Genomic DNA, 17,067 nt, shown 5'->3' on the forward strand with positions numbered 1-17,067 from the left:
AAGTAAACTTGAGAATTTTGTTTATAAAAAGGACTTGGGAGTCGACATTGTCTAACCAGTTGTGAAGGTCCCACCACAGGAGAATGTGTAAGGAGACAAAGTGTCTACTATCAAATATCAGAATATCCCTCAAGTGTATAGATAGAAAAATGATAAAGTCAGAGTTAGAGTATGATTCTCAGGTTTCTTCTCACCTAAAGAAACTCAAGGAGCTAATTGAGAGGACCTAGAGGAAGGCAACAAAGGTAGTACCAAAGATAAGTGAGTTACAGGGAAATGATGCAAACCATAAATTTGCCCACTTTGGAAGACGGAAGATGAGGCGATGATTCTATCACAGCCTTTTAGTTTTTATTCTAGATCAATGATGCAGACAGCAAAGAGTTCTTCAAAATATGTAGGGATAAGATTGAACCAGGGCATGTGTAGCATTTGGGGTAAACCATGGAAAGTTTTGTGGGGCCTGAATGTGGAAAGGGAGCTGTGGTTTCGGTGCATTATACATGACAACTGGAGACTGAGTGTGAATGAATGTGGCCTTTGTTGTCTTTTCCTAGCGCTACCTCACGTGCATGTGGGGGGAGAGGGTTGTCATTTCATGTGTGGCGGGATGGTGATGGGAATGAATAAAGGAAGCGGGAGACATCGACAAAGTATAAAAAAAAAAAAAAAAAAAAAAATGTCTGTGTATGTATATATATGTATATGTTGAAATGTATAGGTGTGTATATGTGCATCTGTGGACGTGTATGTATATTCATTTGTATGTGGGTGGGTTGGGCCATTCTTTCGTCTGTTTCCTCGTGCTACCTTGCTAATGCGGGAGACAGTGACAAAGTATGATAAATGTAGATGAATAAGATAACCAGACTCCATTGCATGAGACTGTGCAAGAAACTTATTGGAAATGATGTAGAGAAGTACTTTCTATAGTAAAAGAGCAGTGGAAAAATGGAATAAGTGATAAAATGTGAAAATATTATTGATAGATACAGTATACATAAATTCAACAAGCTGCATGATAATAAGTTGCATACTGTTATTTCACACACTTTTCGTTTGTGACTATTTCCGTTTCAGCTTTTTCAGGACATGACTTCTGATGCCTATGCTGATGATATTCGCAGCAAGATTACAGACGATCGCACTTTCCAAGACCCAGAACATTATGGCGCTTTTCTTACAGCTAAAGAAGATCACGGAACTGCCCACTTTTCCCTTCTGGCTCCCAATGGTGATGCAGTAGCTGTTACTAGCACCATCAACTTATAGTAAGATCTTTCACTCCTTTGTTTATTAACTTATTTCCTATTCTACTAACTTTTATGAAAAAAAACAGTATATCCATTTCATTATAAACTAAGCCTCTCCTGCCTGGTCTTTCACCTCCTCAAAAGTAAATACCCCTCCTCTCCCAACATATACACAAACACACACACAACAAACATATCAGTGACAAAACTTGTATACACTGACATAACCCCTCAAACACTAAACAGTCATCTTCTCAATTCAGTCATAAACTTCTCACCACCAGACATACACCCAATGGAAGCAACTCTAGACAAACACATATCACACCTTCCCACCCATAACCCAGACATCACCCATCCCAACAAAATTGTTTCATGCACCTGTCACTCAACATGTAATCCAATAATGCTCTCTGGCCATCCCTCCTACTTACATATGCATACTTATGTATATCTCTTTTTAAATCAGATATTCTCAGTTACCAGTCCTTTTTCAGAACACAAATCTACAAGCTCTTTACCATTTCCATTTACAACACTGAACACCCCATGTCCACCAATTATTCCTTCAACTGCCACATTACTCACCTTTGCATTCAAATTACCCATCACTATAACCTGGTTTCATGCGCCAAAGCTGCTAACACGCTCACTCATTTGCTCCCAAAACACTTGCCTCTCATTATCTTTCTTCTCATGACCAGGTGCATAGACACCAATAATCACCCATCTCTCTCCATCCACTTTCAGTTATACCCATATCAAACTAGAGTTTACTTTCTGACACTCTGCCACATATTCCCACCACTCCTGCTTCAGAAGTGCTGCTCCTTCCTTTACCTTGTCCTCTCACCAACCCCTGACTTTACTCCCAAGACATTCACAAATCTTTCTTCCCCTTTACCCTTGAGCCTCATTTCATTTAGAGCCTAAACATCCAGGTTCCTTTCCTCAAGCTTACTACCTATCTCTCCTTTTCCTCATCTTGGTTACATCCACACACACATTTAGTCACCCCAATCTGAGCCTTTGAGGAGGATGAGCATTCCCTGCATAACTCCTGTTTCTCCTTTTAGAAAGTTAAGATACATGGCGGTGAGGGTTTCTAGCCCCCCCGCTCCTGTCCCCTTTAGTCACCTTCTATGACGCGGGGAATGCGTGGTAAGTATTCTTTCTTCCCAATCCCAGGGAGAAGGCTTGGGAAGTGAGTCAGTTGTTGTTCGCTGATGATACAGCGCTGGTAGCTGATTCGGGCAAGAAACTGCAGAAGTTGGTGACTGAGTTTGGTAAAGTGTATGAAAGAAGAAAGCTGAGAGTAAATGTGAATAAGAGCAAGGTTATTAGATTCAGTAGGGTTGAGGGACAAGTTAATTGGGAAGTAAGTTTGAATGGAGAAAAACTGGAGGAAGTGAAGTGTATTAGATATCTGGGAGTGGATTTAGCAGCGGATGGAACCATGGAAGCGGAAGTGAGTCACATGGTTGGGGAGGGGGCAAAGGTTCTGGGAGTGTTGAAGAATGTGTGGAAGGCGAGAACTTTATCTCAGAGAGCAAAAATGGATATGTTTGAAGGAGTGGTTTTTCCAGCTATGTTATATGGTTGCGAGGCATGGCCTTTAGATAGGGTTGAGCGGAGTAGGGTGGATATGTTGGAAATGAAATGTTGAGGACAATATGTAGTGTGAGGTGAGTTGATTGAGTAAGTAATGAAAGGGTAAGAGAGATAGATGTGTCAGAGGTGGAGGGAACGAGAAGTGGTAGACCAAATTGGAGGTGGAAGGATGGAGAGGAAAAGATTTTGAGAGATTCGGGCCTGAATATTCAGGAGGGTGAAAGGCGTGCTTAGAATAGAGTGAATTGGAATGATGTGGTATACTTGGGTGGACTTGCTGTCACTGGATTGATCCAGAGTATGTGAAGCGTCTCGGATAAACCACAGAAAGTTTTGTGGGGCCTGGATAAGGAACGGGAGCTGTGGTTTCGGTGCATTACACATGACAGCTAGAGACTGAATGTGAACGAATGTGGCCTTTGTTGTCTTCTCCTAGCACTACCTCATGTGCGCACAGCGGTAGGGGGGATGCCATTTCATGTGTGGCGAAGTGGCAACGGGAATGGATGAAGGCAGCAAGTATAAATTTGTATATGTCTGTGTATGTATTTGTATGTATGCGTTGAAATTTATAGGCATATATATGTGCATGTGTGGGCATTTATGTATATAGATGTGTGTGTGGGTGGGTTGGGCCATTCTTTCGCCTGTTTTCTTGCCCCACCTCACTAACGCAGGAGACAGCGACTAAGTACGATAAATAAATATATGCTTTCCTAGACTTCTCCTGCATGAGGTTACACCCTGTGTGCAAAGTCACCTTTGTTAAGGCTATACAACTGGGAGTATAGTTTAGTCAGAGGACTTTTCTTTCCAAAAGGAGTTTACATGTCCCTGATTCTGGAAGTTGCACATTCTTAGAGCTGCTGGAGCTTCTGGAAAGTGGTTCTAGGTAGTATCAGTAGCCTTTCTTAGTAATCTTTGTTGTGGCAGTTATAAATGAAATATGTCAATAAAGTGGTTGAAAGGGTGTGCATCTTCTTTCTTTAAAGTGATTCAAAGGAAGAGCAATCTTTTTCTTTAAGATTTGCTTTTGCTTCATGTTTGCCCAATTTTTATCACTTATATGACTGGCTGTAGCATGTGACTATATGTTGTGTGCCTTCTCCTAGTATGGTAGGTGTTTCATATGGAAAAAACTGATTTTCCCAAATATTTTCTTTTAATCCAGATGCAATAAATTTAGGGAAATATGTCTTTAAAGCATAATACTCTTTTTTTTGGGGGGGAGGGGGGGGATTTTGATTACCTCCTCTGAGAATTTTTCAGGTGAACGAGGTATTTGGTTAGAGATCCTAACAAGGAGTGCGAAAGTGCTTCCATTTCATGTATATGTAACAAAAAGTACACAGGCTAGAATTATCAAGTTCAGCAGCTGTACAGCTATAACCATCTGACAGGAGCTACTTAAGAATAAGAAGATTCACATAAGCATTCATATTTTACTGTAATGTTTGTTATCCAGATGACAGAATTTCATATGATTTTCTCATTTTAGCAAGTAGAAATGGTTTTAAGTACATGCTAGAATAGGGACATTTATCGGGAAGAAGATGCTGCCTATGAAAAAGAATGTTATTCTCAGAGCCAAATTCCTGTAGAGCATTTGCTTCCCTTGACAGATTGAAAGCAAAAACATTACTGTTTTGATATTTTTACTATTTGCTAGTAATGAGAAAGTCAAAAATGTAAAGGTTTTTGAGTAAGTATCACACACTGCACATATTTATTTCCCTCAGCTTTGGGGCCTCATTCCGATCAACACAGACTGGTATTGTTCTTAATGATGAGATGGATGACTTCTCTGCACCAAACATCACCAACTTCTTTGATATTCCTCCATCACCAGCTAACTTTATCCAGGCAGGTTAGTGATCATTCCTTAGTTCATCAGTATCCAATCTAGATTATCATACTTTATTTTTGTACTTTATTGTGATTAATTCAGAATCTTATCCAAACTTCAGAATAAATGTACTTATATACATGAATCAACTCTATCATATGCCTTCTCCAGATCTGTAAATGCTACATACAAATCCATTTGCTTTTCTAAGTATTTCTCACATACATTCTTCAAAGCAAACACCTGATCCACACATCCTCTACCACTTCTGAAACCACACTGCTCTTCCCCAATCTGATGCTCTGTACATGCCTTCACCCTCTCAATCAATACCCTCCCATATAATTTACCAGGAATACTCAACAAACTTATACCTCTGTAATTTGAGCACTCACTCTTATCCCCTTTGCCTTTGTACAATGGCACTATGCAAGCATTCCGCCATTGTACATGCCTTCACCCTCTCAATCAATACCCTCCCATATAATTTACCAGGAATACTCAACAAACTTATACCTCTGTAATTTGAGCACTCACTCTTATCCCCTTTGCCTTTGTACAATGGCACTATGCAAGCATTCCGCCAATCCTCAGGCACCTCACCATGAGTCATACATACATTAAATAACCTTACCAACCAGTCAACAATACAGTCACCCCCTTTTTTAATAAATTCCACTGCAATACCATCCAAACCTGCTGCCTTGCCGGCTTTCATCTTCCGCAAAGCTTTTACTACCTCTTCTCTGTTTACCAAATCATTTTCCCTAACCCTCTCACTTTGCACACCACCTCGACCAAAACACCCTGTATCTGCTACTCTATCATCAAACACATTCAACAAACCTTCAAAATACTCACTCCATCTCCTTCTCACATCACCACTACTTGTTATCACCTCCCCATTGGCACCCTTCACTGAAGTTCCCATTTGCTCCCTTGTCTTACGCACTTTATTTACGTCCTTCCAGAACGTCTTTTTATTCTCCCTGCTCTGTGGAATATATGGTGTGGAGGCAAGTTGTTAGAAGCAGTGAAAAGTTTGTATCGAGGATGTAAGGCATGTGTACGTGTAGGAAGAGAGGAAAGTGATTGGTTCTCAGTGAATGTAGGTTTGCGGCAGGGGTGTGTGATGTCTCCATGGTTGTTTAATTTGTTTATGGATGGGGTTGTTAGGGAGGTGAATGCAAGAGTTTTGGAAAGAGGGGCAAGTATGAAGTCTGTTGTGGATGAGAGAGCTTGGGAAGTGAGTCAGTTGTTGTTCGCTGATGATACAGCGCTGGTGGCTGATTCATGTGAGAAACTGCAGAAGCTGGTGACTGAGTTTGGTAAACTGTGTGAAAGAAGAAAGTTAAGAGTAAATGTGAAAAAGAGCAAGGTCATTAGGTACAGTAGGGTTGAGGGTCAAGTCAATTGGGAGGTAAGTTTGAATGGAGAAAAACTGGAGGAAGTAAAGTGTTTTAGATGTCTGGGAGTGGATCTGGCAGTGGATGGAACCATGGAAGTGGAAGTGAATCATAGGGTGGGGGAGGGGGCGAAAATTCTGGGAGCCTTGAAGAATGTGTGGAAGTCGAGAACATTATCTCGGAAAGCAAAAATGGGTATGTTTGAAGGAATAGTGGTTCCAACAATGTTCTATGGTTGCGAGGCGTGGGCTATGGTTAGAGTTGTGCGCAGGAGGGTGGATGTGCTGGAAATGAGATGTTTGAGGACAATGTGTGGTGTGAGGTGGTTTGATCGAGTAAGTAATGTAAGGGTAAGAGAGATGTGTGGAAATAAAAAGAGCGTGGTTGAGAGAGCAGAAGAGGGTGTTTTAAAATGGTTTGGGCACATGGAGAGAATGAGTGAGGAAAGATTGACCAAGAGGATATATGTGTCGGAGGTGGAGGGAACGAGGAGAAGTGGGAGACCAAATTGGAGGTGGAAAGATGGAGTGAAAAAGATTTTGAGTGATCGGGGCCTGAACATGCAGGAGGGTGAAAGGAGGGCAAGGAATAGAGTGAATTAGATCGATGTGGTATACCGGGGTTGACGTGCTGTCAGTGGATTTAATCAGGGCATGTGAAGCGTCTGGGGTAAACCATGGAAAGTTGTGTGGGGCCTGGATGTGGAAAGGGAGCTGTGGTTTCGGGCATTATTGCGTGGCAGCTAGAGACTGAGTGTGAACGAATGGGGCCTTTGTTGTCTTTTCCTAGTGCTACCTCGCACACATGAGGGGGGAGGGGGAAGGTATTCCATGTGTGGCGAGGTGGCGATGGGAGTGAATGGGGGCAGACAGTGTGAATTGTGTGCATGGGTATATATGTATGTGTCTGTGTATGTATATATATGTGTACATTGAGATGTATAGGTATGTATATTTGTGTGTGTGGACATGTGTGTGTATACATTGTGCATAGGGGTGGGTTGGGCCAGTTCTTTCGTCTGTTTCCTTGCGCTACCTCGCAAACGCGGGAGACAGCGACAAAGCAAAATAAGTAGATAAATAAATATAATATACATGAAGTATATGTATCTCATGTATACCTGTAATAGCATCCCATCACTCTCATTGCACTTTATGTTTGATCTTTGTCCCTTCCTCTGTAACAAATGTGTAATACAATGGGGACAGAAAAAATATATAAAGCAACTGTTAAGATGATTGTTTTGAGAGAAAACGTGGTGTATCGGTATAATTAATTCTCCCTCCTTTACACCTATTGAGGGTTGCTACCACTACTGTCTAATGAGAATAGTAAACAAAATTAAGATGTGTTTTATAATGTTTTGTTGGTGTTTGGTAGATTTTATCTAAAACTTGGTGTAAAACAAGCATGGGTGTTGTAGAGTGGCCATGGATGTTGTAGAGTGGATGTGGGTATTATAGAGTGAGTGTGGGTGTTGTAGAGTGAGTGTGAGTGTTCCATTATTCTTTCCTTGCTATCATTTTTGGTTTAAAGAGGTGTGAAAGGTCTTAAGTGGGTGTAACATGATCTTGAAATATTTAAGAAGCTTGTTTTTCTGTCACAGAACATATTTGTTTATGGATAGGGTGGTAAGGGAAGTGAATGGAAGAGTTTTGGAGAGAGGGGTCAAGTAAGCAGTCTGTTGTGGGTGAAAGGGCTTGGGAGGTGAGTCACTTGTTTGCTGATGATACAGTGATGGTGGCTGATTCAGGGTAGAAACTGCAGAGGTTGATGACTGAGTTTGGTAAAGTATGTGAAAGGAGAATGTTGAGAGTAAATGTGAATAACAGTATGATTATTAGGTTCAGTAGGGTAGAGGGGCAAGTTGATTGGTAGATAAGTTTGAATGGAGAAAAACTGGAGGAAGTGAAGTGTTTTAGATATCTGGGAGTGAATTTAGCAGAAGTGAGTGATATGGTGGGGGAGGGAGCAAAGGTTCTGGGGGCGTTGAAGAATGTGTGGAAGGCAAGAACATCATCTTGGAGAGTAAAAATGGATATGTTTGAAGGAATAGTGGTTCCAACAATGTTATATGGTTGCAAGGCATAGGCTATAGATAGGGTTATGCGGAGGAGGGTGGATGTGTTCGAAATGAAATGTTTGAGGACAAAATGTGGTGTGAGGTGGGTTGATTTGAGTAAGTAGTGAAAGGGTAAGGCAGATGTGTGGTAATAAAAAGAGTGTGGTTGACAAAGCAGAACAGGGCATGTTGAATTGATTTGGACACATGGGGAAAATGAGTGAGAAAAGATTGACAAATAGGATATATGTATCAGAGGTGGAGGGAACAAAGAGAAGCGGGAGACCAAATTGGAAGTGGAAGGATGGAGTGAAAAAGATTTTGAGCGATTGGGGCCTGAACCTATAGGATGGTGAAAGGCATGCAAGGAACAGAGTGAATGGGAACAAGGAACAGAGTGAATTGGAACGATGTGGTATACCAGGGTCAACATGCTGTCAGTGGATTGAACCAGGACATGTGAAGCGTCTGTGGTAAACTATGGAAAGGTCTATGGGGCCTGGATGTGGAAAGGGAGCTGTGGTTTCAGTGCATTACACATGACAGGTAGAGACTGAGTGTGAATGAATGTGGCCATTTTGTCTTTTCCTTGTGCTACCTCACTGAGGGGGGGATGCTGTTTCCTGTGTGTTGGGGTGGTGATGGGAATGAATGAAGACAGCAAGTATGAATATGTGCATGTGTGTATATATGTATATGTCTGTGTATGTATATGTATGTATACATTGAATTCTATATGTATAAATATGTGCGTGTATGGGAGCGTGGGAGGTGGGCAGATTAGAACGGGTAGTGAGTGGTGGGATGAAGAAGTAAGATTATTAGTGAAAGAGAAGAGAGAGGCATTTGCATGATTTTTGCAGGGAAATAATGCAAATGACTGGGAGATGTATAAAAGAAAGAGGCAGGAGGTCAAGAGAAAGGTGCTAGAGGTAAAAAAGAGGGCAAATGAGAGTTGGGATGAGAGAGTATCATTAAATTTTCGGGAGAATAAAAAGATGTTTTGGAAGGAGGTAAATAAAGTGCGTAAGACAAGGAAACAAATGGGAACATCAGTGAAGGGGGCTAATGGGGAGGTGATAACAAGTAGTGGTGATGTGAGAAGGAGATGGAGTGAGTATTTTGAAGGTTTCTTGAATGTGTTTGATGACAGAGTGGCAGATACAGGGTGTTTTGGTCGAGGTGGTGTGCAAAGTGAGAGGGTTAGGGAAAATGATTTGGTAAACAGAGAAGAGGTAGTAAAAGCTTTGGGGAAGATGAAAGCCAGCAAGGCAGTGGGTTTGGATGGTATTGCAGTGAAATTTATAAAAGAAGAGGGTGACTGTATTGTTGACTGGTTGGTAAGGTTATTTAATGTATGTATGACTCATGGTGAGGTGCCTGCTGATTGGCGGAATGCTTCCATAGTGCCATTGTACAAAGGCAAAGGGGACAAAGGTGAGTGCTTAAATTACAGAGGTATATGTTTGTTGAGTATTCTTGGTAAATTATATGGGAGGATATTGATTGAGAGGGTTAAGGCATGTACAGAGCATCAGATTGGGGAAGAGCAGTGTAGTTTCAGAAGTGGTAGAGTATGTGTGGATCAGGTGTTTGCTTTGAAAAATGTATGTGAGAAATACTTAGAAAAGCAAATGATTTGTATGTAGCATTTATGGATCTGAGAAGGCATATGATAGAATTGATAGAGATGCTCTGTGGAAGGTATTAAGAATATATGGTGCGGGGGGGCAAGTTGTTAGAAGCAGTGAAAAGTTTTTATCGAGGATGTAAGGCATGTGTACGTGTAGGAAGAGAGGAAAGTGATTGGTTCTCAGTGAATGTAGGTTTGCGGCAGGGGTGTGTGATGTCTTCACGTTGTTTAATTTTTTTATGGATCGGATTGTTAGGGAGGTGAATGCAAGAGTTTTGCAAAGAGTTGCAAGTATGCAGTCTGTTGTGGATGAGAGAGCCTGGGAAGTGAGTCAGTTGTTGTTTGCTGATGATACAGCGCTGGTGGCTGATTCGTGTGAGGGACTGCAGAAGCTGGTGACTGAGTTTGGTAAAGTGTGTGAAAGAAGAAAGCTGAGAGTAAATGTGAATAAGAGCAAGGTTATTAGGTACAGTAGGGTTGAGGGACAAGTTAATTGGTAGGTAAGTTTGAATGGAGAAAAACTGGAGGAAGTGAAGTGTCTTAGATTTCTGAGAGTGGATTTGGCAGCGGATGGAACCATGGAAGTGGAAGTGAATCATGGGGTGGGGGAAGGGGCAAAAGTTCTGGGAGTGTTGAAAAATGTGTAGAAGTCGAGAACATTATATTGGAAAGCAAAAATGGGTATATTTGAAGGAATCGTGGTTCCAACAATGTTGTGCGGAGGAGGGTGGATGCGCTGGAAATGAGATATATGGGGACAATATGTGGTGTGAGGTGGTTTGATCGAGTAAGTAATGATAGGGTAAAAGAGATTTGTGGTAATAAAAAGAGTGTGGTTGAGAGAGCAGAAGAAGGTGTTTTGAAATGGTTTGGTCACATGGAGAGAATGAGTGAGGAAAGATTGACAAAGAGGATATATGTGTCGGAGGTGGAGGGAACAAGAAGTGGGAGACCAAATTGGAGGTAGAAAGATGGAGTGAAAAAGATTTTAAGTGATCGGGGCCTGAACTTGCAGGAGGGTGAAAGGCGGGCAAGGAATAGAGTGAATTGGAACAATGTGGTATGCCGGGGATGACGTGCTGTCAATGAATTGAACCAGGGCATGTGAAGCGTTTTGGGTAAACCAGGGAAAGTTTTGTGGGGCCTGGATGTGGAAAGGGAGCTGTGGTTTCAGTGCATTGTACATGACAGCTAGAGACTGAGTGTGAACAAATGTTCCCTTTGTTGTCTTTTCCTAGCGCTGCCTCATGCACGTGCAGGGGAAGGGGGTTGTTATTTCATGTGTGATGGGATGGCGATGGGAATGAATAAGGGCAGACAGTATATATATGTCTGTGTGTGTATATATATGTATACGTTGAGACGTATAGGTATGTGTATTTGCGTGTGTGGACGTGTATGTATATGCATGTGTATGTGGTTGGGTTGGGCCATTCTTTCGTCTGTTTCCTTGCGCTACCTCGCCCACGTGGGAGACAGTGGATCTGGCAGCGGATGGAAACATGGAAACGGAAGTGGATCATAGGGTGGGGGAGGGGGCGAAAATTCTGGGAGCCTTGAAGAATGTGTGGAAGTCGAGAACATTATCTCGGAAAGCAAAAATGGGTATGTTTGAAGGAATAGTGGTTCCAACAATGTTGTATGGTTGCGAGGCGTGGACTATGGATAGAGTTGTGCGCAGGAGGATGGATGTGCTGGAAATGAGATGTTTGAGGACAATGTGTGGTGTGAGGTGGTTTGATCGAGTAAGTAACGTAAGGGTAAGAGAGATGTGTGGAAATTAAAAGAGCGTGGTTGAGAAAGCAGAAGAGGGTGTTTTGAAATGGTTTGGACACATGGAGAGAATGAGTGAGGAAAGATTGACCAAGAGGATATATGTGTCGGAGGTGGAGGGAACGAGGAGAAGAGGGAGACCAAATTGGAGGTGGAAAGATGGAGTGAAAAAGATTTTGTGTGATCGGGGCCTGAACATGCAGGAGGGTGAAAGGAGGGCAAGGAATAGAGTGAATTGGAGCGATGTGGTATACCGGGGTTGACGTGCTGTCAGTGGATTGAATCAAGGCATGTGAAGCGTCTGGGGTAAACCATGGAAAGCTGTGTAGGTATGTATATTTGCGTGTGTGGACGTATGTATATACATGTGTATGGGGGGGGGGGTTGGGCCATTTCTTTCGTCTGTTTCCTTGCGCTACCTCGCAAACGCGGGAGACAGCGACAAAGCAAAAAAAAAAATATATATATATATATATATCCTTTGGAAGAGGGGAGAAAGAATACTTCCCACGCATTCCTCATGTGTCGTAGAAGGCGACGAAAGGGGATGGGAGCTGGGGGCTAGAAACCTTCCCATTCTTGTATTTTAACTTTCTAAGAGGGGAAACAGAAGAAGGAGTCACGCGGGGAGTGCTCATCCTCCTCAAAGGCTTAGATTGGGGTGTCTAAATATGTGTGGATGTAATCAAGATGAGAAAAAAGGAGGGATAGGTAGTATGTTTGAGGAAAGGAACGTGGATGTTTTGGCTCTGAGTGAAATGAAGCTCAAGGGTAAAGGGGAAGAGTGGTTTGGGAATGTCTTGGGAGTAAAGTCAGGGGTTGGTGAGAGGACAAGAGCAAGGGAAGGAGTAGTACTATTCCTGAAACAGGAGTGGTGGGAGTATGTGATAGAGTGTAAGAACGTAAACTGTAGATTGTTATGGGTAAAACTGAAAGTGAATGGAGAGAGATGGGTGATTACTGATGCCTATGCACCTGGGTATATGAATAAAGATCATGAGAGGCAAGTCTTTTAGGGGCAGCTGAGTGAGTGTGTTAGTAGTTTTGGTGCACGAGACCGGGTTATAGTGATAGGTGATTTGAATGCAAAGGTGAGTGATGTGCCAGTTGAGGGAATAATTGGTGTACATGGGGTGTTCAGTGTTGTACATGGAAATGGTGAAGAGCTTGTAGATTTATGTGCTGAAAAAGGACTGGTGATTGGGAATACCTGGTTTAAAAAGAGAGATATACATAAGTGTACGTATGTAAGTAGGATAGATGGCCAGAGAGCATTATTGGATCACGTGTTAATTAATAGGCGTGCGAAAGAGAGACTTTTGGATGTTAATGATCTGAGAGGTGCAACTGGAGGGATGTCTGATCATTATCTTGTGGAGGCGAAGGTGAAGATTTGTAGAGGTTTTCAGAAAAGAAGAGAGAATGCTGGGGTGTAGAGATTGGTGAGAGTAAGTGAGCTTGGGAAGGAGTCTTGTGTGAGGAAGTACCAGGAGAGACTGAGTGCAGAATGGAAAATGGTGAGAGCAAAGGACTTAAGGGGAATTGGGGAGGAATGGGATGTATTTAGGGAAGCAGTGATGACTTGCGCAAAAGATGCTTGTGGCATGAGAAGCGTGGAAGTTGGACGGATTAGAAAGTGTAGTGAGTGGTGGGATGAAGAAGTAAGATTATTTGTGAAAGAGAAGAGTGAGGTATTTGGACGACTTTTGCAGGGGAATAGTGCAAATGACTGGGAGATGTATAAAGGAAAGAGGCAGAAGGTCAAGAGAAAGGTGCAAGAGGTGAAAAAGAGGGCAAATGAGAGTTGGGGTGAGAGAGTATCATTGAATTTTGGGGAGAATGAAAAGATGTTTTGGAAGGAGGTAGATAAACAACAAATGGGAACATGGATGAAGGGGGCAAATGGGAAGGTAATAACATGTAGTGGTGATGTGAGGAGATGGAGTGAGTATTTTGAAGGTTTGTTGAATGTGTTAGATAATAGAGTGGCAGATATAGGGTGTTTTTGGTTGAGGTGGTGTGCGAAGTGAGAGGGTTAGGGAGAATGATTTGGTAAACAGAGAAGACGTAGTGAAAGCTTTGCAGAAGATGAAAGCCAACAAGGCAGTGGGTTTGGATGGTATTGCAGTGGAATTTATTAAAGAAGGGGGTGACTGCTTTGTTGACCGGTTGGTAAGGATATTTAATGTATGTATGAGTCATGGTGAGGTGCCTGAGGATTGGCACCTGGGAGATTATATGGGAGGGTATTGATTGAGAGAATGAAAGCATGTACAGAGCATCAAATTGGAGAAGAGCAGTGTGGTTTCAGAAGTGATAGATGATGTGTGGATCAGGTGTTTGCTTTGAAGAATGTATGTGAGAAATACTTAGAAAAGCAAATGGATTTGTATGTATCATTTTTGGATCTGGAGAAGGCATATGATAGAGTTGGTAGAGATGCTCTGTGGAAGGTATTAAGAATATATGGTGTGGGAGGAAAGTTGCTAGAATCAGAGAAAAGTTTTTATCAAGGATGTAAGGCATGTGTACAAGTAGGAAGACAGGAAAGTGATTGGTTCTCATTGAATGTCAGTTTGCGGCAGGGGTGTGTGATGTCTCCATGGTTGTTTAATTTGTTTACGGATGGGGTTGTTAGAGAGGTGAATGCAAGAGTTTTGGAGAGAGGGGCTAGTATGCAGTCTGTTTGGGATGAGAGGTCTTGGGAAGTGAGTCAGTTGTTGTTCGCTGATGATACAGCGCTGGTGGCTGATTCGGATGAGAAACTGCAGAAGCTGGTGACTGAGTTTGATAAAGTGTGTGAAAGAAGAAAGTTAAGAGTAAATGTGAATAAGAGCAAGGTTATTAGGTACAGTAGGGTTGAGTAAACATTAGAGTAGTAAACATTAGAGTTTTGTCTGTATCCTTACTAGACACTGTAACCATACTAGAGACAGTGTAGTGATTCTAGTCCGAAACCGTACTAGTTATAGAAACGTAATCTGTAGGCTAATTAGCGTCGCCTTCGCCCATAAGACATATTTATTAAAGAGAGAGTTTAACACTTTATTTAACACTTTTATTTAACACTTTATTTAACACTTTTGGGAGAATTTAACACTTTATTTAGATTCTGATTAGGGGAATCCCTTCCCTTAACTCTGGGTGCAGACTCTACCTAAATTTACTTGATGATGCCATGCTTGCAACAAGAATATAAGTCAATTGGGAGGTAAGTTTGAATGGAGAAAAACTGGAGGAAGTGAAGTGTTTTAGATATCTGGGAATGGATTTGGCCATGGATGGAACCATGGAAGCAGAAGTGTGTTACAGGGTGGGGGAGGGGGCGAAAATTCTGGGAGCGTTGAAAAATGTGTGGATGGTGAGAACATTATCTCGGAAAGCAAAAATGGGTATGTTTGAAGGAATAGTGGTTCCAACAATGTTATGTGGTTACGAGGTGTGGGCTATAGATAGAGTTGTGCAGAGGAGGGTGGATGTGTTGGAAATGAGATGTTTGAGGACTGTATGTGGTGTGAGGTGATTTGATTGAGTAAGTAATAATAGGTTAAGAGAGATGTGTGGTAATAAAAAGAGTGTGGTTGAGAGAGCAGAAGAGGGTGTTTTGAAATTGTTTGGTCACATGGAGAGAATGAGTGAGGAAAGAATGACAAAGAGGATATGCGTGTCAGATTTGGAAGGAACGAGGAGAAGTGGGAGAGCAAATTGGAGGTGGAAAGATGGAGTGAAAAAGATTTTGAGCAATCGGGGCCTGAACATGCAGGAGTTTGAAAGGCGTGCAAGAAATAGAGTGAATTGGAATGATGTGGTATACCAGGATGGACGTACTGTCACTGGATTGAACCAGGACATGTGAAGCGTCTGGGGTAAATAAACCATGGAAAGTTTTGTGGGGCCTGGATGTGGAAAGGGAGCTGTGGTTTAAGTGCATTATGCATGACAGCAGAGACAGTGTGAACGAATGTGGCCTTTGTTGTCTTTTCCTAGTGCTACCTTGCACGCATGCAGAGGAAGGGTGTTGTCATTTCATGCGTGGCGGGATGGCGATGGGAATGAATAGAGGCAGCAAGTATGAATTATGTATGTGTGTACATATGTACATGTCTGTGTATGTATACATATGTATACATTGAAATGTATAAGTATATATATGTGCATGTGTGGACGTGTATGTATATACATATGTATGTGGGTGAGTTGGGCCATTCTTTTGTCTGTTTCCTTGAGCTACCTCGCTGATCTTGTTTACTCCAAATCTTCCACATGACCTGGTTAAGTCCATTGACAGCACATCTATCCCGGTATACCACATCCTTCCAATTCCCTCTATTACTTGCACGCCTTTCACCCTCCTATATGTTCAGGCCATGATCGCTCAAAATCTTTTTCACTCCATCCTTCCACCTCCATTTTGGTCTCCCACTTCTCCTGGTTCCCTCTACCTCTGACACATATATCTTCTTTGTCAATCTTTCCTCACTCATTCTCTCCATGTGACCAAACCGTTTCAACACACCCTTCTGATCTCTCAACCACGTTCTTTTTATTACTGCATATCTCTCTTACCTTTTCATTACTTACTCGATCAAACCACCTCACACCACATACTGTCCTCAAGCATTTCATTTCCAACACATCCACCCTCCTCTGCACAACCCTATCTATAGCTCGTGCCTCGCAACCATATAACAATGTTGGAACCACTATTCCTTCAAACATACCCATTTATGCTCTCTTGAGATAACGTTCTCGCTTTCCATACATTCTTCAACACTCCCAGAACCTTCGCCCCCTCCCCCACCCTGTGACTCACTTCTGCATCTATGGTTCCATCTGCTGCCATATCCACTCCCAGATATCTAAAGCACTTCATTTCTTCCAGTTTTTCTCCATTCAAATTTACCTCCCACTTAACTTGTCCCTCAACCCAACTAAACCTAATAACCTTACTCTTATTCACCTTTACTCTCAGCTATCTTCTTTCTTACACTTCACCAAACTCAGTCAGCAACTTTTGCAGTTTCTCACCCGAATCAGTCACCAGCACTGTATCATCAGCGAACAACAACTGACCCGCTTCCCGAGCCCTCTCATCCACAACAGACTGCATGCTTACCCCTCTCTCCAAAAGTCTTCCATTCACCTCCCCATATATATAATCCCAACTAATTTGTCCCTCAGTCTTCATTGTCAACCTTTCCTCTTTCATTCTCTCCATATGTCCAAACCATTTCAACATGCCCTCTTTCGCTCTCTCCACCATGTTCTTTTTATTTCCACATATCTCTCTCACCCTTTCATTACTTGATCAAACCACCTTACACCACATATTGTCCTCAGGCATTTCATTTCCAGCATATCCACCCTTCTCCACACAACCCTTCTATAGCCCATGCCTTGTAACCATATGATATTGATGAAACTGCTGTTCCATCAAACATAACCATTTTCACTCTGCAAGATAGAGTTTTCTCTTTCTGCAC

The 17,067-nt window shown here is 42.1% G+C and overlaps 1 protein-coding gene across 3 annotated transcripts in view; it reads left to right on the top strand.

Annotated features, from left to right (window-relative positions):
- The window catches only part of LOC139757083 (scoloptoxin SSD14-like), a 190,480-nt gene that overhangs the window by 153,997 nt on the left and 19,416 nt on the right, over positions 1–17,067 (top strand). For all 3 annotated transcript variants that reach the window (XM_071677336.1, XM_071677183.1, XM_071677247.1), the window contains one exon: positions 4,604–4,731. In XM_071677336.1, the coding sequence (XP_071533437.1) occupies positions 4,604–4,731 (128 nt within the window). The remainder of the gene's footprint in view (positions 1–4,603; positions 4,732–17,067) is intronic.

The sequence above is a fragment of the Panulirus ornatus genome, chromosome 1 (assembly GCF_036320965.1).
Source record: "Panulirus ornatus isolate Po-2019 chromosome 1, ASM3632096v1, whole genome shotgun sequence".
Classification (NCBI taxonomy): Eukaryota; Metazoa; Arthropoda; class Malacostraca; order Decapoda; family Palinuridae; genus Panulirus; species Panulirus ornatus.